Source organism: Periplaneta americana, chromosome 12 (assembly GCF_040183065.1).
Source record: "Periplaneta americana isolate PAMFEO1 chromosome 12, P.americana_PAMFEO1_priV1, whole genome shotgun sequence".
Taxonomy (NCBI): Eukaryota; Metazoa; Arthropoda; class Insecta; order Blattodea; family Blattidae; genus Periplaneta; species Periplaneta americana.
The window spans coordinates 35,225,016-35,248,993 of NC_091128.1; the positions used below are offsets into that span (position 1 = coordinate 35,225,016).

At 35.9% G+C, this 23,978-nt stretch overlaps 1 protein-coding gene across 5 annotated transcripts in view; it reads left to right on the forward strand.

Annotated features, from left to right (window-relative positions):
* Positions 1-23,510, forward strand: part of LOC138710237 (zinc finger protein ZFP2-like) — a 105,651-nt gene extending 82,141 nt beyond the window's left edge. For 3 of the 5 annotated variants that reach the window (XM_069840918.1, XM_069840919.1, XM_069840920.1), the window contains exons 3-5: positions 6,036-6,173; positions 16,011-16,093; positions 18,608-23,510. In XM_069840918.1, coding sequence (XP_069697019.1) covers positions 6,036-6,173; positions 16,011-16,093; positions 18,608-19,955 — 1,569 coding nt within the window. In that variant the 3' untranslated portion in view covers positions 19,956-23,510. Of the gene's footprint in view, positions 1-151; positions 1,255-6,035; positions 6,174-7,492; positions 8,797-16,010; positions 16,094-18,607 lie in introns of those variants that run through there. The other 2 variants (XM_069840923.1, XM_069840924.1) reach the window with 2 other exon arrangements.
* Positions 23,511-23,978: the final 468 nt, after the last annotated feature.

Genomic DNA, 23,978 nt, shown 5'->3' on the forward strand with positions numbered 1-23,978 from the left:
AGTTATCACATGCTTACATTGCATGAAGATTATATACTTTGTGTGTGTGTGTGTGTGATTGTGTGTGCGTGCGTGCGTCTCTCCTCCCCCCCTCTCCTTTTGTGGTAAGGTTTCAAACATTTGTTCTCTATCATTATTTAATTATGTTTAGATTATCGAGTGGATTGGAGAGACACATAACTCTGAGCCATGTGTTTAAAACATGGTCTTTATCTGCTGTGTGCTGATATAATAATCCACTGCTGGACTCAGGCGAGAGACGACTCTTTGCTTCTTGTAAGCATCATTGTGGCGACGCGTTAAGAGCAGGGAGACAAATGAAAACATTGTTTGACTTGTGTATAAGATGCAAAAATAAGACATGGTGACATAATATATGTGTACTAAAGTAATGAGTTGAAAATCCGAGCATAGAACTAGGTGACTTCAGCTTGCCAAAAAGGCAGGAGAAATTCGGGCTTTTAACAAAAAAATCAGTAGAGCAGTAGATTCAATGGAAAAACAGGAAATCTCCTGCTAAATCAGTAGGTATGGCAACACTGCCTAGCAGCCCTTGGTTCTGATGGATGAAGATAGAACGGATCAATGGTGTGCATCAAAAAGGAAGTTGGCAGGCCACTCCAGTGATTAATTTGTCCTCTCTGTGCACATGAACTTCCACTCCACCATCTCATTAAACATTCTGCTTGTATCACTAAAGGTCCAGGAACACATTCTGGACCTATCAGAGAAGAATTACTCCTTTGTGAGAGAAAATCAATGGTGAATTTCAAAGACATTGAAGTACCCTGGATCAACAAAATTAACGTGGAACAGATCTCGATCTTAGTATTGACTAGGAGTATCGTCTGAGGATCTGTCAAGCCATTCATTCTGGTCACTGTCCGATAGAGCTTGAAAGGAAGAAACCAGGGCCAGTTGTTCAATCTCGATGGCTTACAACTGCTTGTAGAATTCTTTGCTTGTATGTGAGCTCAGGAATCCTTCACATAATTTAGTGCGCATAGCTGAGAAATGCCATGCTTCGAAACGAAGTCTGACTGTACAGTGTAAATCAACATTTGACACCAGTGTATGAGTGAATGAAATGCATTTATTGATACATAATTATATAAACTCATCTACACAAGATCCTTCGCACAGGCCTGTACGACCATTCATGCTATAACTATGCACGGTTTGTATTTTCAAAGAAAACAAAAAGAATACTACTAATAATAAAATAGTAAAACAACAATTATTATTAGTACTGTTATCATTAATTATCATTATCATTATCACAATTACAACTAATCTAAATGTAAGATAGGCATTCTAGTATACTACTAAAGGTACGGTCACACATCGCTACTTTTGCAGCGCTACTTTTATACTGCAGCTGCAAAAGTTGCGTGTCGTGTTCACACGTAAGCCAAAAGTAGCACGCTGCACGCTACTTTTCGTGCTGCGCAACCCGAGTGCTGCAAAAGTTGCAACTGCAGGTTGCGAGTCTGTTCACACGCAAGGCGCTACTTTTGCAGCCGCAGTCATGCTGCAGGTTCCCATCTCCATGTTGACTTCTCAATATACATTTTGTGGTTATGTTCGCATTATTAAGAAATCATGCGAAAGCTTCCTTATCTATTATTTGCTTTTCTGTCTTATCTAGTATTCAGAAATTGACATTATTTTTACTATAAAGCTTTTAAAAACGCCTATATAGCCTACTTAAATGATAACCAACAGTATATTCACATAATCAATGTTGGCAACCCTCCTGTTTGGAACTACGCTACGGAAAATTTAAAAAATGAATTATATCGTCACCAATTATGCTCAGACTGTGTTGTGTATTTAATAACTGTTACAAATAATTTATTTTCATCACATTTAACATTAAAATATATCCAAACAATAAAAGTATCATTGGTACATTTGGGTGGTAACAATGGTTGCAACCGCAGCAAAAGTTTCAACAAAACCGATATCAAAAATGCTGCGGCTGCAACCCTGAGAACCCTGTCACACGTCGCTACTTTTAAGTTGCGCGTAGCATGGAAAAGTAGCGGGCAGCAGGGTCGGCAGCCGCTACTTTTCGGGTTGCACCTTTGTTCACATGTCACAGTACAAGAGTTGTGCAGTTTTTTGTACTGCAGCGCTGCAAAAGTAGCGACGTGTGACCGTACCTTACGTGTGGTGGAGGAATGGGGCTCGAAGTGCAGCCACCTCCTCGTAGTGAGCCCTGGGTTATTTCTGAGTGTAAATTTAAAGATATAAGCGAAGATCTGCACTACAAAAAAATTTGATAACAGACATAAAGCATTAGACTCGCAAAACTTTAGAGCTGATGTGGAGACACAGGATATTGTTGAATTACTATTTTCTTTTTTTCTACGCTCTTTCTGCCACAAATCGCAACTTTTCTGCACTAGCCACCTTCATCTCCCAAAAAAAAAAAAAAAAAAAAAAAAAAAAATCGATACACCCCAACATATACTCATCATACAGACCAGTATCATCTCTGATAGCTGAAGGAGCCACTTCATGAATGAAATATCGAATTTTCTGTGTATATTCATCCACTGGGTTATTCATGCCGTAATTATTTCCCAACTGAAGTTCCATACTCCCTCAAGGAGGACAATATTCATCTGTTGTTTAATAAAATGTAAGGACATACTGTTTGAATTTTGCAATCTCTGACAGCTCCCCCTCCCCCTTTTCAATTTACCAACAATTGATCTGACAGTTGATGTTATGAAGCAGTCTTCGCCTTTGGAAACTAAATTAGCTTTTAAATCATTGAAACAGAAATGATCTCGTAAACTGTAATTGTTTGACCCTCTACTCTTTGAACTGGAGAGTGAAAAGCTGATGCTTGGTTGTGAAGGAAGTATAGACATGCTTCTAATGTAGGATTTTCAAAGAATGATTTGATGATAATTGGGAAATTATTTTGAGATTCGAAATATGATTTCAGAGAAACAGAAATAGTCAGAAGATGGTCGACCACAGGACGTAAGGCAAGCCATCTTGTTTTGTTGTATCCTAAAACTTGTTTGTACTCCTGATGAGCAAATTCATAAAATTCTTTAAAGATTTCATCCCTAACAGTATACATGTAGAAAAAATATATATTTTAGAAACAATGCTTTTATTGTAGTGTTATGAATAATACGAGCAGAATACACAATCTCAATTATGTTATGCTCTAAATTTCTTTTCAGTTTTGTGAAGATGTTGATTCCTGCCTTTCTAGCATTTTGTATTATCTGCACAAAGAGTGATTGTTTTTATTTTATTTTAAGTTAGCATTTTCCAAACAGCCACTAAAATATATACTAATAGCATTTTGTATTATCTGCACAAAGAGTGATTGTTTTTTTTTCTTTTAAGTTAGCATTTTCCAAACAGCCACTAAAATATATACCAATAGCATTTTGTATTATCTGCGCAAAGAGTGATTGGTTTTTTCTTTCAAATTAGCATTTTCCAGACAGTCACTAAAATATAGAGCAAAGGTTTCTGATGTTTCTCCAGGCAAAGATTTAAGATCCAGCATTTGAACTTGAATCCCCACAGCAGGATTAAAGCACTTTACAAACAATGAAAAGATTTTTACATCCTAATGATTTGATGCATCCTTCATTATTGAAATAAAATTTTCTTTCTGTAAATCAGATTCTAGTTCAGAAATTGCAAATGGATTTAAGACATTTAGTACAATTGCCTCGGCTCTACTATGAGCACATGTAAATATTGGTTCAGAAATACGAATATATTGGATAAGTTTAGAAGTACGAAGTGTGATAAAAAAATAAGGTAAGTTTTCCAATCATGAACATATAGCCTATTTCATTTTACCAGGTCCACACCTGTGGAGTAACGGTCAGCGCATCTGGCTGCGAAACCAGGTGGCCCGGGTTCGAATCGCGGTCGGGGCAAGTTACCTGGTTGAGGTTTTTTCCGGGGTTTTCCCTCAACCCAATAAGAGCAAATGCTGGGTAACTTCCGGTGTTGGACCCCGGACTCATTTCACCGGCATTATCACCTTCATATCATTCAGACGCTAAATAACCTAGATGTTGATAGAGCATCGTAAAATAACCCAATAAAATAAAAAATAAATTCATTTTACCATGAATAGGGTGATCATTCATTTATTATATTCTACAGGTTTGTTACGGGAAATGGTACTACTACCAATCGATTCTTTACATAGGTTTTAGTTATCAAAATTTTTTTTTATGAACAACCAGTATCATATAGTTTTCGAGAAAAAAGCCTGGTACGGGTGGTCTGAAACACCCGGTATATATGGAATAAAGAATATAGATTTTCGGTAATATGGAATCACATATAATTGTAAAGAGTCCACACTTGTGGAGTAACGGTCAGCGTGTCTGGCCGCGAAACCAGGTGGCCCGGGTTCGAATCCTGGTCGGGACAAGTTACCTGATTGAGGTTTTTTCCGGGGTTTTCCCTCAACCCAACACGAGCAAATGCTGGGTAACTTTCGGTGCTGGACCCCGGACTCATTTCACTGGCATTATCACCTTCATATCATTCAGACGCTAAATAACCTAGATGTTGATACATTGTCGTAAAAAAAAACAAATAAAACAAAAAAAAGTAAAGAGCAGTGTATATTGTATTTGTGATAAATTAGTTTTGGAATATCCTCTTTTGATTGTAGTATTAACTACTGACTCAATGTGTTCACTGTTGCGTATTCAGTCGAGAACAATGTTTTCTAAGACATCCATATACGAACGTTGATTTTTAGGATGTCTCTTTGAAGTTCTTCAACCATATTCACTGTCCAAAGTTCTTATTCAAGTGTTGAAAATCTGTACTCATAATAGGCAGAAGGTTATGTTGTTGAATAAATTTGTTAATGTTAAATTATGAATGAATGCCCACTGGAATGTTCCTTAAGACTGCTGGGATAGTCATTGAATACATTTTCATTGGGCTCGTGAAGGTTATGGTATACATTGCCTACTTGCAACGACACTAAAGGAGTTGAAGACATGGATCAGAGACATCCTTTTTGATATTGATTATGCAATATTGTGTATCTTGACTGAGTATTGATGTTGCTCACATTTAACTTGATCTTTTAAAGGCTTTAAGTTAATTTGAAACTAATATTCTTCAAAGCTATAAATAACGATTAAACTTCTTTAATAAATGGATTAAAAAAATCAAATACATTAAAAACTTCAACATTGCAACATAACATATGATTGAAAATAATCATTACCAAGTGGGTGCATTGCCTTTCCTCAGATACAAGCTGCTGCTAATGTCTGGTCCCTCAGTTTGCTTTTAATTTTTTTATTCTCGACCATGCCGAAATGTAGTAATTATACACCTGGTAGCAGTCTTTTAATGCATGTCATTAAAGTACACCTATTCATTAAAGTTCAGGTTTTCGATTATTCTCGGATATGCAATCGAAAGACAATGAGGGAAACGTCACGGAGGCTGGAAATCCAATACTGTCGCAGAAGGTTATGTTCTGTTACTATAATAATTAGCGTTAATTGTAAATAATATTCAAATAAATTCAATTTGTCATCTCGTTTTTCAATTCTAGATCAATTTCCAGGTTATATCAAAATTAATTCATGTTATTCTCTGAATTATATCAAGGTCAATGACATTATTGTTCCTCGGAAAAAATCAATACTTTCGCATCTGCGCACATCTCACAACTTACGAGCTATGCACAAGGTCACTTCCGATCTTCAGTCATGCGAATAAAATGAATACTTCTTAATAATTTCAAGTTAGAAATATGGTCGAGCATAAAAAGTCGTATGAAACTTGCCTATAATGGTAATTGAGACACTCGTATGAAAATTATGAAACTCGCTTGCACTCGTTTCATAAACAAACATACTCGCGTCTTAATTACTACCATTATAGGCTCGTTGCATAATGTACTATTGCTTGTGGTTCAGGTTGTAGAGTAGAACGTGTAACACTTGAGATTAACTTCTAATACAATATAATATATTACACATTTATGACGTCTGAATTTCCTGCAGGAAGAAAATTTCTTGCAACTGCACACGATTGATTTAAAGAAGGAATGCGTGGACGACAGAGAAGATCCAACATCAGAGATGAAATTTGAGGAAAATGTCCTGCCAAATAATTATCCTATGATGAAGTTTGAAATTGAGGTGAGTGGGGCTCATGAGTATGCTGGCTCTTCTTCTTTCTTGATCTTTAGCTTGTATTCAGTTTGTCACCAATACTATCTCAATGAAATTGTACTGGCAATGCTATTTGCCCTATGGTAGAAACACTAAAAATGTTAGCATGCTATTAGTTCCTTCTTTGTTCGAGAGCGACCTAAATTTAAACTGCGATATTATTTTAAATTTCAGATTTTAAGAAAATCACTTTCAGAAGTTATTGTTATGGTTGGCAAGTTGAAAGATCATTGAATATGTGAAGAAATTGTATTGAGGGGGGTGGGAGAAGATGAATGTCACATTGCTCTTAAGGGTGAGTTAATGATCTAATTTAATATATTACTGCAAAATTTACTGCTGTTCACATTGAAAATTAAGGAAAGGGTGACTATCCGTGGTAACAATTCTCCTTTTACCAAATTTGATAAGAACAATACTAAAGTTTGCAGTAATCTATTGAATTAGATACTGACATCACCTTTAACAACATTGTGATATTCATCTTTTTCCTGTGTACTCTTTAATCATAGCCAAGTGTCAATGCTTCTTATTGTGTACCATTAATCAATTCACATTTGTCTTTGTTGAAATGATGTGAATGTCTAATTTGGGGAAAAATGGGAGAACCCTGGGAAAAACCCCAACTGCGACCTTGTCCATCATAAGTGTCACTATGGATTTTTTTCAATGAAAAGATCCCAGACCTGACCGATAATCGAACCCAGGCCGCCTGCGTGACAGTCTGAAGATCTGACCATTCAGCCACCGCAGAGGGTAATCACTACTTTACTGGGATGCCATTCATTTATACTGAGCTTCAAAGGTTCAGTTGAAAATGAGTTGTGTTGGAAGCATGTAGTTGTTTTCTTTGTCTACTGGGTTTTGGCAGAGTAGAATCTATCAGCCTGTACTTCATATAAGGTATGTGCAATAGTTAATGTACTCGTTTCATTAAATATCTAGTTTACACATACTGTAATTCATTCTGCTGTGTTGCAGGAAAGCAAAATGCTTATAATCCCTAATATTGGATACTGAGGGTAGCTTAATATCAGATATCCAATATTAGTCATCATGTGGTCCTGGCTGTAAGCTATTGGACCTCTGTTGTGCTCTAGGGAAGCAATCGCTGTTCTAACATGACAGGCCAGGCCTGACTCCTGGGTGCATGTATTCAATCCCAAATCAGTTCATTTTCGAATTTTTTCCTCACATCTCATGCAAATGCCAGAAAATATAGGATATAATCTTACTTGACAACCATTTAGCTTTAAATTTACCTTTGGTAATTTCATTATTTGCAGATGTCTGCTGTACATTCTAAACCATGTAGGAAAATGTAGGATGCTGATGTAATGATGAAAGCTGTGGAAGTCGTGTGGAGAAAAAAAATGGCTTATTTGAAAGCTTCTAAAGTCTTTAACTTACCTAGGTCGACATTGGAGAATTATGTCAATCATTAAGGTCAGGATGCTGTGACTTTTGCTCCACTGAACTGCAATGAAAATCAGTTCTATCAGAAGCCCTTGAAATTGATTTTGCTAAATATTGCCGATAATGGAAGAAAGATATTATGGAATGCGTTACTCTGATATAAGCAGACTTGCATGACGACTAACTGTACGAAATAATCTGAACCATTCCTTTTCTGGGAATTCGGGAAAAGCTGGTAAGGAATGGCTACAATTTTTGAGGTGTCTGTGTTGCTTAGAAATCCTCAAGCTATTTTCTTTCTCCTGAGCCAAGGAATTTTCTAAAGATAATGTAAATTTTAATATTCTGGAGGACATCCTGAAGAAAGTAAATTTTAACCCGTGCAAAATGTTTAATGTTGATGGAGCAGTCTAACTATCGTTGAGCACAGGTGCTGTAATGTTATCAGCTTGAAAGGAAAGAAACAAGTTTGCAATCATCTGCAGGAAGGGCTGCACGAATGATGCTTATTATCTGCATGATTGCTGGTGGACAATTTATTTCTCCCATCATATATCCCCAAAATAGTATGAAGGGAGATCTCATGGAAGGTACACCACCTGGTATAATTTCCGCCTGTCATTCTTCTGGATGGCTACAGCAAAGCCTGCTCTCGCAAAGGATAATGCATTTAATCCATATTTTGAAACCATCGACAGAGGACCCTGTTTTTCTTCTAGCAGATGGTCATTAGTTTCATACAAGGGATGAGGACTTAATGGAAATAGGGCAGAATTATGTCATTCACATCGAATGTCTACCTCCCCATTGAACATACAGGATGCAGCCATTGAATGTAGCCTTCATGTCACCCCTGAAGACTTATGACGCGCAAAGAGGTTGAAGCGTGGCTGAGAAGAGTCATCCATGTCAAGTCATCACAGCCTACCAGGTTGTGCAATTGATGGGGAAAACTTTTCTGCAAGCAAGGAGCTTTGAAACGGCAGTAAACAGTTTTAGGAAATGTGGAATTTTTCCTTTTCGTTAGAATGTCTTCTGAGAGACTGACATTTCAATTCAAGTAGAGGACATAGAAAATGGGCTTTCTGCTAACAGTCCTGTAGCTGTTGTTGCTGAACCTTGTACTTCGACATCAGGACTAATTACCGTGGCCTCCGCTGGCATTAAAAGTATTGTTGTGGGATGTAATCGATTAATTTCTGTTGTAAGATTAATTGATTAAAAATATTTAATCGAATAATTGAGTCGATTAAAATTAATCGGTTGTAGTTGATATTAATTATTATTTTGTTAATACAAACTCATACTAAAAATTCCTACAATATTTCTCTCTCGGAAATTGCTTACTTAAGAGTATAGGAGTACTGTTATTTTCTAACTGTAAACCAGATAGAGTAGGGAAAATCTTCTCACAAATACTTCAGAAAGAGATGGAAATTTGAGGACAGTGATCTAGTCTACCTCTATTGAAAGTTGAAACACAATGCAAAACTCTTATTAAGTTTTATGGTTTTCCAAAAAAAAACTTCCACCTTGTTGTCAACTCATCTTCTTAGCATATGAAATACATACTTTTCTGGGGTTAGTCCCCCTCATCCCTTTTAAAGTAGCCATGTTTGCACTGTGCAAGTGAGAGTGTAACTACCTTCTTCTCATTTTAAAATCTGGTAATTCGATTATAATAGAGGCCAGTCTTCTGTTTCGACAGCTGTACTTTTGCAGTTGCAGTTTCTGTACTGAGTTTGTATGTTAAGGTTGTGTGTTTAGTTTGATAAAGAAAAAAAAAAATCAGTTTTCTGTGGTTTGTGAAAAGTGTAAACTCCATTATGTCATATGAGAATTTGAGAGGTAAACTCGGTGAAGTGTTTGGATTTAAATTGAACGATCATGGAGAAGTTCTTGACAGAAAAAAACGTTTTTTCGTGTTTAGTGATCCAGGAAACATTGTTACTAAATGAAGAGCAGCACTTAATCTGGAGCATGTGAATGCATCCACATGTTTAAAATCATGGATGAAGCAGTATTAACTGAGTCTTCATACTTTTCGTTATTTATGTTTGTCTCAAAAATTCCCGGAGAAATTGACACAATAAATTATAAGCCTCATAATAAACATGTTAATAAGTAATTAAAATAGTTGTTTTGTAATATAACAATGCAATATATACAGATACACAACATTAATTTAATACTTATGCTTATCACCGAACACAAGTTAAATTTAATAGTAATTGTGTATTACAGTATACTAAAACATTTTTTCAATTCGATCAAAATTCGATTAATCTATCGATTCATCATCATCCATAGCGCTACAGCCCGGATCGGCCTCGGCTTCCTTAAGAATTCAAATCTATCTATTAATAGCTTAAATTCAAATAGTTAATCGATTAAATATTTTGATCGATCTACAGCACTAATTAAAAGTAAAAAATTCTAGGAATGCAGTCTTAATGATGGGATCTCCATACAAAAGTGAACTGTAGGGAAGTGTCTGCCAAAGTGTGTCATTGAAAGAGGAGCTTGTTAATAAAGAAAGGAAAAGGAAACTGCCTTTTGCAAACAATGGGAGTCCTGCAAGTAATGATGATAATGAGGAAAATGAAGAACACAACACAGAATACATTTACTGCTGTAGGTTATTTTCGAAGGACAAAAGTGGCTTCATTATACCAACTATATGTTGTGGTGTCTTGAGAAATCTTTCATAGTCGACGACTGGAAACATTTTATATGTGCAGAATGTCTAAAGAGCTAATATGACAACATATAAACATACAGTTGTATTGCAGCCTAATATTAGATAATGTCTGATATTGGTAAACTGTACTATCTGATATTAGGAAACCATGTTTCATTGTAATGGTAATACAACTCTTGTTGTTAATGTAATTTTATGTGTTTTTTTATTGAATTTCTGGCACTATAAATTTGTGTTTATGTTTAGAGATCAGTATTAAGAATAAAATAATCAAGTTCTTATTTTTAAAGTCATTTTTGTGGTTTGTATGATTATTTTACAGAAAGTATCCGATATTAGGCTCTTTTTTCCAAAATTTCCATTATGATAAATAACTGCTTGTGAAACATATTTTAACCAATGAATCGGCAATTGCCACATATTAAGATAATGATGAACTAGGCCTACTCGTAGTTTATCAGTCAGACCATTAACATTATTATAGACATATATGATATTTTTTTCCATGCTGAAAAATATAGAATCATCTTGGTAACATTCGCGACAGATTGCAGTTCTAGTACTATTAATGTACGATTTATTTTTTCCCCAATTCCAAGTCTCACCACACTAAATCGCCTCTCATCATTTTGTTTGATGACTTGCATTTCATAGTTTGTGGATTCGTATGTTGGATATAGGTACATTTTAGGTTTCAACTGAATCACCATTATTATCACTCTGTGCACTAAGTGATCTTAGGGGAACTGGTATTGGCAGATGTTCATTGTTTGTGACTAGTCTGGCTTACTAGGATATGTAATATTTGATGGCCTGTTTGGCACACGTCACTTTTCCATAAAAACTGGCAAGACATTATAAATTGTAGCAAGCACGGGAGTAACAAAGGTTTGCATTACAGGGTGATAAATTACACAGAATATGAGATACTGTACGATAATGAGATTCGTCGACAAAAGCGTCACAGCATAAAGATATGGTGCCTACGAAGTTAAGAACTGATCACATCCATCTACATTCAGCTATCTTCTGAGTGTCGATTTTTAGTCTGAATGTAACACAGTGTCATATTCCGTTGACAGTAAACATGTCTTAAATATGATTGTGCTAAATTGCAAGATGCTGTATATTCAATGCTTTGTGACCCTTCTGTTAATGACTTTAAATCTGTGAATGCTGTCTTGAAATTGTTAACCAGTACAGGTCATGACAATATGATCTGAGTATTAGAATGTTATTGTTTTCTAGTTCTCTACATCTGGAAGATGTTTTAACCATATTTATTATACATCATAGACACTCGACTCTATACATAGGTTTCCTTTTTTGTATGCTTGACCTCCAAAGTCTTTAGATCTGGAAGATAATACAATTTTTGTTATTACATTTCTAGTCATCATTTGGTCTCTTCATTTCTGGGTGTCTTATTCATTTCGTAACAAAGCCAGACATCGGTATCTTGTGGATGGTTTTTAAAATCATTTGTTATAGTTTCTTAGTTGTTTTTTTGAGACATACTCTGTAAACAGCTGACATTGTGATCTGTGGCGGACATGTTGACGCGCCATCAGTAATCTTGGCAAGTTATTGTTCAGTGTAGCCAACACATGAGAAGTCATGAGCATCTAGTTCCAACATTAGTTTAAACGGGTGGGCTGCCATATATATTAAGCATGTTTAAACTGAATAGTAAAGTTGAACGGGTTTAATTCATCCCAAGTTTAACTAACTTTGGAGAAAACGGTCCTAAACGATGCAATATAACTGCCACCATTTATTATGTTGAGTCTCAGCTACTGTGAAATGTACCTGCTAGAACGGTTTAAGTACATGTTACTGTTAGTGCACTAGCTTTATCTATGGTGTGGTAGCTCCTTTACTTGTCTGTGTCTTGCGCATGCGCAGTGTCCCATCATTGGACTTAGAAAATTTTTTTTGCGGAACACTAAGTGCAGTTTCTCCTTGCTTTCTTCTATTACATTGAGACAGCCTCGGCCTATCTGGTCTTGTTGGTTGTAATAAAGTACAGAATAACCCTGCCATGAAACGTTATGATCGGGATGGAAATCTGCTTGTCAAGGTAGTTGAGTAACAACACACACTCTCTCAACTAAACATTTATTGAGAATATACACACCAAACAATAATGCTGCTGTTCTTCACAGTAAAATGTTCGTGACTGAGAAATAACATCAATAAAGTGAATAGTTTGTTACCTTACATTCGTAAAGACTGCACACTGTTGCCATTTTACTCGTAGTAATAACTCACACATAACCCACACTGCTTCAAATTTTCAGTTGGTTCAAAAATCACATCACAGCTCTAGAAACAAACTAAGCACAAATCTAATATCACCGTTATTTAGTCCAAGTTGGCTGCACTCTTCCCTGAAAGATTCTCGAACCTAGTTCGATGTTTATACAACTACAACATTCGTAATATCTAAATATACTTTCTCGCGACCCAATCGCGATTATTAGCAACCGATAACTACAGTTACCACATTCTAACTATTTCCAGATCTGGCGTCACTCTCACAGTCGGCTCCCGTATACGACACGTCCTTCCTCAATGATACTAACTGTTTGTAGACCCGGCTTTACTTCCACATAGTAAACCCCGCTGCTACACTTCTTTCCTCAACGAGTCGTAGTCCCAGACTTCATTCGTTAACACCTTTCCTACTTGAAGGCTCGCCGTTGACTCTACTCTCTACACAACTTTCCTCAACGAAGGTCCAACGCCGACTGACGCTACTACAAAATATTAACTGGCCCCTCGAAAAATAATAACTGGCCCCCTCGGTCTTAACCAATCAATGGACGCTATTACAAAATAATAACTAGCCCCCGTAAAAATATTAACTGCTTCCCGACCAATAATAAATCAAGACGCAATCACGTGATAAATGGAAGAAAAGAAAACAACTAAACTAGAGGAGAAGATAAGACAGAAAATGGAGAGGAAGTAAGCCATCTATAAAGAGTAAGAAGAACTAGAACAAATGGAAAAGATATAAGCCATCTATGAGGAGTAAGAGGAACTAAAACAAAAGTGGAAAGATAACGAGGATAGAAAGAAAAAAGAGAAAATGGAAATAAAACGTTGTGTGCCGAAAAGAAACGGCACAACATATCTCACTTATTTTCATGACAGCGACTTTGTTTTGTGTTTCTTATATCGATTTTGCCATAGATGCCGACACGTCCTAAAAGCTTCACTACTGCTCCTGCCTATAACATTTCATTACATTTTATTACTTTAAGAGATTTATTATAACATTTACAAGTTCTAATACTCCAAGAAACGTTTATGTATATTAGAGGATAATTCAAATTGTTTACATGTGGAATATGTGAAACGAATTAAAATGCTTATGAAATTGTTTGCCACATATAATTATCAATAATTAAAATTCGATTTGGTTCAATAGCATGCATAAAAAGAGTTGTTTTTTCTCCCTTTTCCTACTTTCTGAAAGTGTTTTGATTTTCTGATCTCCTGTAATTTCCAAGAAATCCATCACTAGTCACCGATGAAATCCATTCGACTGGCATGTTTGCCTGCTGATCCAGAGCTGCGCTTTGGGGTGGGTTCATTTCCTGCTTGGACTGATTGCCTCGTTGGGTTCTTTTCCGAGCTTTGTCCAACCATAAGACGAAAGTCGGTTAATCTATGGCAAATCCTCAGCCTCATCTCGTCAAAATATTGTCTCATTATCACCATTCCTATGACATCAAATAACCTAGTCATTGATACAGCAATGTTAAATAACGAACTAAAAATGTTATGAATTCCAATTTATTTTGCATGTGTCATGGTGTCATGAATACAACTGGTAGATTTTCGCAATCATGATAAATGCAAAACATGCCCAAATTCTGCCAAAATAAGTAATTTTATGTTTAAAGTACATATTGCATGGCTATAAGATCATCCAGTGAATGCGACCTATACTGAGCAGCAGTGACTAACCAAACTCCTGCCATTGGAGGGGGGAATATTTGAAAGTATGTTAAGTATGTCACGGTTATGTAGCTTTTAATCTGGGAAATTGAGTATAAAATAAAAAATGTGTTTCTGTGAAATAAGAGCGAAAATGCATTTTATGATGAATTTTTGTGTTTTTGTAAAAGAAATCAGAATCTATCTAATGCCCTTCTACATACAGGTTGTTACTTTTTTTTAAATAGTTTAGTCACCCCTCCATGTTAGCTTTTGCAGTAGACCCTATAATTAGCACAGTAATCTGACCCTTTGTTGTTATCTGTACCATTGTATTGAGTTCTCAACTAATCTGTTAGTGCTGGTGGTAGAATATTGGCTGCCTATGCGATATCTTTGGATTCAGTGTTAATTCACAAACAAGTTGTATGTGATAGCAGGGTCAGGATAAAATCACACCATTTCTTTGGCATGTTTGTTAATGTTCACCACTTTTTGTACAACTAGGAATACTTATGTTGCCGTCATTGTTTATTCTTGATTGCCTTCTGTATGTTAAGTGTAATGTGCATAATCTTCCTACTTGTTCATCCATTCATAATTATTCTACCTGTTCCAGACTTGATATATATTTCACCAAGTACAAATATAGTACTACAAGCAATAGGTTTATTTCCATATCTTATAAATTTTATAATTCTTTATCGTTGCATAGAAGACACACGTCATATTTTACTTTCAGAAGGATGATGAGAAGGACATTCATGGCAAATCCACTCTACAGTGTCAATGATTTTAGCAATATTACGTTTTAGGTACTATTTGTTTTAACCTCATGTAATTGACAAATCTGTACATTTTAACCTGATTTTATACTATTTCTTTTAAACTTTTAACCTGTTTTTGTGATTATCTGGCGATTGTATATTTATTTTTTATTTTCTTACATTTATTCATATTGTAGTACCCATGTATTATATATATATATATATATATACTCTGACGTTGTCTGTGGCTGTAAATCGCTGAAAGACATTAAATTCATCTATCTATCACTGTAATTTTATGTCCTTCCTTTTCTTACTGATATTTATTATCTTCGATAATTCTGACTAGAAAAATCTAGACCATGCACCTGTGTTAGCACATTGATAATGTTGAATTTCTACCATCAAATTTTCCATTAGCACATTGATAATGTTGAATCTCTACCATCAAATTTTCCATAAAAGTATTCGATTTCAAAATGCTACAAATTCCTGAAGTGTGGCATCAAAGTGTTATAAAATGTGACTAAATTTCATTTTTAAAGTGCGAAATTTTTAATTTTAAATTGCTAAAATCTACCATCTCTAGTACGAATTATAGAATTGGCATAATTTCTCTGTAGAAGTGAAACAACTACAGTAATTAAAAGTGTTTAATGTAATAAAGTTTTTATTCACTGTAATAAAAACACAGCATCACTTTGTATGCCAATATGTGAGCCTTATTCAGGTGTTTTAAACATATTCAACATGCATGTCTTTGCAAAGGAAAGAAGATAAAAATTAAATTAAATTGTGACTTATATACTGAGCATTGTGTTGTCACACACACATTGGTTTTGATATCACAGAATTTCGCGAGTTCAAGTTATATTTAGTTGCATTTTAACAATTGATTACATTCTGTTTCACTGGTTCTCAGTTCTCCAATCTACCTTCAACAATTTTCTCTATTGTACGTATTCTTTACAGGAAGAGGCATTTGACTTAGGTACAGTAGAAGAGAAGGTTCAGCTCGAATTAAGGAGAGCGGAAAATGGACACGTAACAGAGAGGTGAGTGTAGTGTGTATATCTTCAGTTTCTACTTTGTGTCGCTATTTCAGGTAAATAATAGATTAGAACAAATTATTATGCATTGCCATTATGTAGAGGAAGACATTTGTGATCTCTTCAGAAATTGTTCAACACTGCTACACAGATGGCTATGGTAGCGTTAATGATGGAACTATGCAGATGTACAGAAATCTTGCAAAGCATAAACCTAGTCTGTGGATATCAGCAGATGGCCAATATTAAATATTTATTGACTTTGCTGTGTTTGAGGAACCTATATCCTTCCTATCTTTTCAAAATGGGCAAAAACTTGGCTTTCCAAATAGTTTAATACAAGTTTAAGTAAGGAGTACAGCAGGTTTTGTTCCTAGTAGGATACTTACAAAGTTTTATTGAGATTGCATATTTATTTTGTACTCTTTGATTTTTAAAATACAGGGAATATTACCTTTACCCGGAAGTTTTTTTTAGAACCTTCTAAACCATGATCTGCACTTGCAGTGACGTCGTAACTTGGTTGGCTGGTGGGTTGAATATTGTCTGCACAGAGGCAATAATGGAGCAAATAAATATTAACTGGTTCCCCATGAAGAAACTGGGAGTTACATTATAATGTGTCTGTTTAGAAATATGTGTGACAGAATGTCCCAGGAACTGGTACCGGTATGTTCAACTTTCTACTAAAAGTGTTTCTGCCAGTGAAGTACTTTTGCATAGCTTGCGACAGACTTAATTTGTTTGCATCAAGAAACGCAGCCCATTTGATTTAAGATTCTACTGGTTTTGAGGACATGTTTGCAATAGACGTTAGTAACACATATCATGGTATCTCATGGGTATTCGTGACATGATTCAAAATGCATTTATGAGCATAACAATGGTTTTATAAGCACATGTTATAAACCAGAACTGCATTTCACTTTGCAATTTTCGCAGGTTCAGACCATCCATGGACTGGTTAAAAATGTGGCTTTATCTCAACGTCAATACTGCAGTAAACAAAAGTATATCCAGTTAAAAATGTAAAAAAAAAAATGTGGCTGTGTTTAAACAAAAATGCAGTAGGAATTGGATGGCATCCAATTTTATTCCCAACGCCTTAATGTACTTCAGGAGACTGTATCTTTTATTTGTTCTAGAGATTCATTGTGAAGGTAATTTTTTAGTTGTTGGTTTTTTTTATATTATATTTTTCTCTCATACTAACAGAAATAATTTTAATACTTGTCAATGTTTGCATTTATTTTAACATATCAATAGTCTTATAAATGTTAGGACATGACTAATAGAACTCGCTATATTATAATATGAGTGAAACATTTGTTGTTCGTAGATATCCAGTGATTCCAGCACCCAGAAAGATGGAGGAAAGTATCTTCATCTATGTATGTGTTCAGTGTGTAACCTCCATACTCCATATTTTAAAATGGGGTGATTGTCATTAATTCTACAAAAGCAACACCTACCTCTTAGGTAAAAGGAAGTATAAACCAAAAAAGTATTTCAACCAGTGGCCCAGTTGCGAATCTTTATTAAAGTACTCCTTAGGAATAATCTTGTTCCTCTGAATTCTACGGTATGTGCTTTGCCCTAAATGAAAAATGCATCATGCAATGCGACAGTTGGAAACATAGATAGAAGACAGAATGGGCAGCTTCTTCAATGTCCACTACGAGCAGTCAGCATCAAGTTCTTATTCAGCTAGCAGTAAACCTGATTTCTTCAGTTCCGCCCTGATTTCTTCAGTTTATATATATATATACGTAATGAAAATGATTTGGATTTTAAGAAGTAAGACATAACTGATATTAAAAATTGACATAAACATAGATTGTGTGTAATTGAGAAAAATAAGCGGTTACAAAATATGTTGAAATTGCCTTTATTCTAAAATAATACTATTTGTGTTTCAGGCTTGACAAAACAGAACTGTTTACCCCTAAATGTGATGTTTCCCGGCAGCTCTGTAGTTTATGATTTGATTCTCGCAAGCTGTCAGGCAGAGTTGAGAAATGCTCCCTTCAAACATCATAGTTTGAATTTCTTAAGAGTCAAATGCCAAAATGCTGAATGTTTTCGAAACCTTGATCTTGGATAGTTATTATCACGATTATTCTGTCATTGCATGTAGATCGTCATTTGCTTTCCTCTTTACTTATATTCTGACAGTTTCTATGTAATCTTTGTTGTCAATTAAGGCAGAGTGTTGTGAAAAATTTTTGCACTCAATCACTACAAGTCATTGCTGAATGAATACATGTGCCACAATGTAACTGGCCTAAAATGTTGGGCCAGCTATAGCAATCAAATGCTGATTTTGTTTGTAAATTTGTTTCTGTGTGAAATATCTTATTATGCCTCTTTATTTTTTAATCTTGTGCACTAGGTTTTATTGTGTTCACGTAATATAATTACAGATGTCTTCTTTATCATTTAGGAATATACTGTCGTAGTCTTGTTTTACTTTCTCTCATGACAGTTTTAAATTTCACTTACTAAACTCTTTGATTGCAGGATTTTGAATACTGAAAGGAATAAAACGCTGGAAATGTGGCCTGTTCCCGAAAACAGCATTTCTTCGATGTGTACTGTGCTTGAAAATACACTAGATCCGACAATAAGAGACAAATTGCTTACAGATAAGAACAAGTTGAATTTACAGTCCTGCACTAATATCAAAAAAAGTTCCTTTGATTGCGATATTTGTGATAAGTTTTTACCGACGGAAGATAGTGTCAGGATGCATTCCAGGAAACACACTGACAAAAGAACATTCCAGTGCGATAATTGTGGGAAATGTTTCTCACGGGCAGGCAATTTAATAGCACATGTACGTACGCATACAGGCGAGAAGCCATTCAAGTGCGAAATCTGTGAGAAACGTTTCTCGGAGTCTGGAAATCTTAAAGCTCATTCCCGTACTCACACAGGCGAAAAACGATACAAATGCCACACCTGTGGAAAGTTTTTCTCAAAATCAGGCGAGGTCAAAGCCCATGCACGTGTTCACACTGGCGAGAAACCATTCAAATGCGACATCTGTGGGAAATGTTTCTCACAGTCTGGACATGTGAAAATCCATTCACGCCAGCACACAGGAGAGAAGCCGTTCAATTGTGATGTGTGCGGAATGTGCTTCTCAAGATCGGGAAGTCTGAAATACCATAAACTGCAGCATAACGGAAAGCCTTTGAAATGTGATGTGTGTGGAAAATGTTTCTATCAATCGAAAAGCCTCATAATCCATACACGTCATCATACTGGCGAGAAGGTATTCAAATGCGATATCTGTGGAAAGTGCTTCTCATCTTCGGGACATATAAAGATACACAAAAGGAGACACATGGGGGAAAAGCCATTCAAGTGTGATATTTGTGGAAAGTGCTTTTCAGATTCGGGAGATTTGAAAATACATGAACGCGTGCACACAGGCGAGAAGCCTTTCAAGTGTTTCGTGTGTGGAATGTGTTTCTCGCAATCTGGAAGCCTTGCATATCATGCTCGGCGGCACACTGGCATGAAACCATTCGAATGCGATATCTGTGGGAAGTTATTCACCAAAGCTACAACTCTCAAAATCCATACACGCCAGCACTCAGGCGAGAAGCCATTCAAATGTGATGCCTGCGGAAAGTGTTTCTCAGCACCGGGAAGTCTGAGGTACCATCAGTTGCAGCATAATGACGTTAAATCTTTGAAATGTGATGTGTGTGGAAAAAGTTTTTATCAATCGAGTCGCCTTAAAATTCATATGCGTCAGCACACTGGCGAGAAGCCATTCACATGTGATGTATGTTGTAAGAGTTTTTCAGCATTGCAGAATTTGAAGTACCACACTCGCACGCACATGAGAACTCGTTAAAATGTAACGTTTGATTTTCTTTTTCACTACCTAGCGAATGTAATTCCAGACCGCTAGTCATACTCTCTGATTCTTGAGAATTTTTAACCGATTGCCAATTTCTTTAAGACTCCCTTCATGACGATTAGACTTAGTGGAATCGCCACGAGATTTACTGCGCACGCGGTATAAACTGTATCAGAAGGGGGAGTGCAACGGATGGAGTATGCCTCTTATGTAAACACTGAGCAGTATACTGCGGTTACAATAAAACCTGTATCCTGCATTCAAGAAATATAATGAATGATCATTGAAGTAGGAAATGTCTAAACATGTAAATACACAATTATTTTATAGTGAGATATATTAACTCTTAAAATTTAATGTAAGGTAAATCATCCTTGAATATGTGCATTGGAGTGAAGACTTACGTACATTTTGAGCGACTGCAAAGTAACCTCCTCCAATGGTCACTTAAACAGTTTTTATTTTGGAAAAATGTACGTTCAACATCGCATGATGTAATACGTACATATTTGAAGAACGGAGTCACTACTTTTTAGTACACCAACTTCAGATGTCTTGTCGTGACCTGATGGTACATCATTTATAATACGAAGTTCTGAATAGGCAGAATTATTACCAATAATGTTTCTCAACTTACATTTCACTTTTTCTGAAATTAGTGAATTGTTATTTTGGATAACAGTTTCTGATACTTTATCCACTATATTAAGGGGTTCTGAGAGTTCTAGTTTAGACGTTTCTAACAGGATGATGCTTTTGGACACGATTTTATTATTAGAATCAATGAACAGAATATCTTCCAATAGCTGTTCAGAAGGCAATGATTTTACAACTGCAACAGCGGAGCTGTCTTTGCTATCCAATGCATCAATTACTTCCATTATTTTACCGTTATGTTCTGCATAAAAATTAACAGCATCCAACCACGTTTCCCAATGGGTCAAGACTGGTTGCGGGGGTAAGGGTATTCCAGAGGCAATTATTTGGAACAGCAACACTCATTGTAGTATGTTTGATTGAATTCTTGTCTGCCCTGAACAAATGATAAGCTTTGACTATTCCAACCACAGTAATGCAAAAACAAATGCTTACATAGGTATACATTAGCTGTAGCTGCTTGTCTATTTGGACCGGTCACAACTGCTTATACTACGAGACTGGGCGGTCGCTCACCTCTATACTACCGTACATTGGCAACCTGATTGCATGCTGCGTGTGGCAATTCAACGAAGTCTAATGATGATATAAATTCAATTTATAGCAGAAAGTGAATCTTCTTTACATTACTTCATAAGGCCATCTGCAGTATATTAGATCTAAATGTAGATATTTGTTTATTTATTAAGTTGAAAATCAGCCATTCCTTTTACTGATCAGTAATAGCTTTCTCTACCAAGCAATGATTTACAAGATTTTACTGATTTATATTCAACTGACCCTTCATATGGGCCACTTCGTGTATTGTGATTATAAACTTAAGTTTGCTGTACCGTATCTTAGCGCTGCGTGACAAAATACAATATCTTCATTTAACATAGCTCCATAAAGAAAGCATTTGGAACCAAGGAGCAGTTCTTTTCTTCTTTGTGCATTATTGAACTAATTCTAATCTTGTAAAGCTTTCCTCAACTTCTAATATAAATGTTACGTTAATCCATGGTGAATTCTTGGTCACATCTCGCGAGAATAATCTAACACTCGCTAATACACCGACTCTAAATAACTTTGCAGTTAATACGGCTTCATAAAATAATTAAAAGAATATATACAGATGCAGCACTATACGATGCTGCAAATTTTCTGCATATGGCAAGGGGCAGTTCCGGTGCAATGCTGCCATATCGTCTCTTACGCGAGATGAAGAGAGAACACTTCCTCTGTAGAACATTTGTAACTTAGTAAGACATGTTGACATGCAGTTAAATAAGTTCGAATATATATGATATCATGTACAGTTACCTCTTGGCCCTTATTGGCAGGGATTGCACACTGGTATAGATTTTTTTTTTTCCAGTACGAGATATTGATGGAAATGGTCCGGAATTATCTGGGGAATTCTCCCATGACTCATCACAATAGTCTACATTCCGTAAAATTGTAATTTTCAAACAGTGCTGTATACATACAAATGTTTAAATCCTTCTTAGTCGAGTGAATGACATCAATAGCGTGATTGAGTATTGGATAAAATTGAGCTCAGGTGCTGTAACAACTTTTACGCACACTAAACCAAATTTGACTAATTACATACATGTCACTTTAGTTGACTAACATTTGGCAATAATGATTTGTTCTTTTGTCGTCTGCTTCACCAAATCATTTCGACACTTACTTACAACGAAATGCAGTCTAAGAGAGAGTATATGTTTGGAAGGATATAAAGTGTGGGATTCCCTGGTCGTGTGTTGAACACAAATCATTGCCTCTGCTGAGAGAACACAGCAATAGCACATGAAGAGGGATAAATACGCAATAAATATCGTGTTTTGCACACATCAATAATAGAGTCATGGACTGCTTAGAATGGAAACGCGTACACCAGTGGCGGCTCGTGGGTATTGAATTATGGGGGGCTGCATACAAAAATAAACCAAGCAACTTACTTTAATTAAAGATTAGTTCCATGCGCCTTGTCTTGTAGGTTGCAAACTTTTGAATCATCTTCTTATTAAAATCCGATATGTCGTTTAACATAGTCTTTACAATGGAAAACATAGCTAATGCAGTCAGTCTCTCTTCTCTCATCGTATTTCTAAGATAGGATTTTACTCTCTTCAAACACGAAAAGCAATGTTCTGGTTCGGAAGTTGCCATTGGTATGGTGATAGGAATGCGTAGTAGTTTCACAGCTTCTGAAAATGAGGCCTGCAAGTTCTCAGACAGAAGAAACTGCGCCACTGATATTTCTGAATTTTTGTCTCTGATACAACACAGCGAGTTCAGTTTTTAGTTTGTCTTTATCGAATACTGGGAGAAGCTTCACACATACATTTAGGTCATTTTCAGGAAAAAAGCTTTGTAGCATTCAAATTTTTCTTGACACAGAAGAGAAGATAATATCAGATGATCTATAAAGTAGAATCGGGTGTTAGCTTGTGGGATAATGAGGTCACACACTTCCTTGGCTGCCGCAACCCTTGTCTGAATCCCTTCGACCTTACGACGCTTTTTAATGTTTTCATTTTCACAGAAGTAAGCACTGTTCCGTATTGTCTATATCGCATTAACAAAGATTGATATGCAAAATCGGCCTCAGTAGCATAGTTGCGGGTTCGATGCCGGCCCAGGTCGATGGCATTTAAGTGTGTTTAAAAGAGACAGGCTCATGTCAATAGATTCACTGGCATTTAAAAGAATCCTGTGGGACAAACTTCCGTCACACTGGCGATGCTGATATAACCTCTGCAGTCGCGAGTGTCGTTAAATAAACCATAATTTAATTATTTTGTATGCAGATTTGAACCTTAGAAATATCTAACTGGCGATGTTGTAGTTGGTTGCATAATATATCTACATGATGCATCAATAAATGGAAAAAAAAAAAAAAAACTGAGCCAGAAATTTAATTCAGGATCTTCAAGAGCATGCACCAGGGCGCTTGCCTCATTTATTGTGATGTTGTTAGATGTTTCAGATTCCATTATGGTTTGAAAACATTCTAGCAATGGCTCCTCATGAATAACATTTACTATTATTATTTAAAACTCCATCTTGTTGCCCCAGCTGATGGAATTGTCTTTCAAACACATTAATTTAATATAGACTGTGTGGAGATCGAGAGAAGAAAGCAAGGATACTGGATACATTAGCAAAAAATATGCGAGCTTTGTAGGCTATTTTGTTTAGCGATTCTTTCCATTATGAGATTCAACTGATGGGCACTTAATTTCACATTTCTCCTGAATTGTTAAGTTACTGAACTGAATAGACTGTAAATATTGTACAGAATTAAACATTGTTGCACTTGTTATACTCACAACATTAAAGAAAATGTATTTAAAACTGCGCGCTACTGAC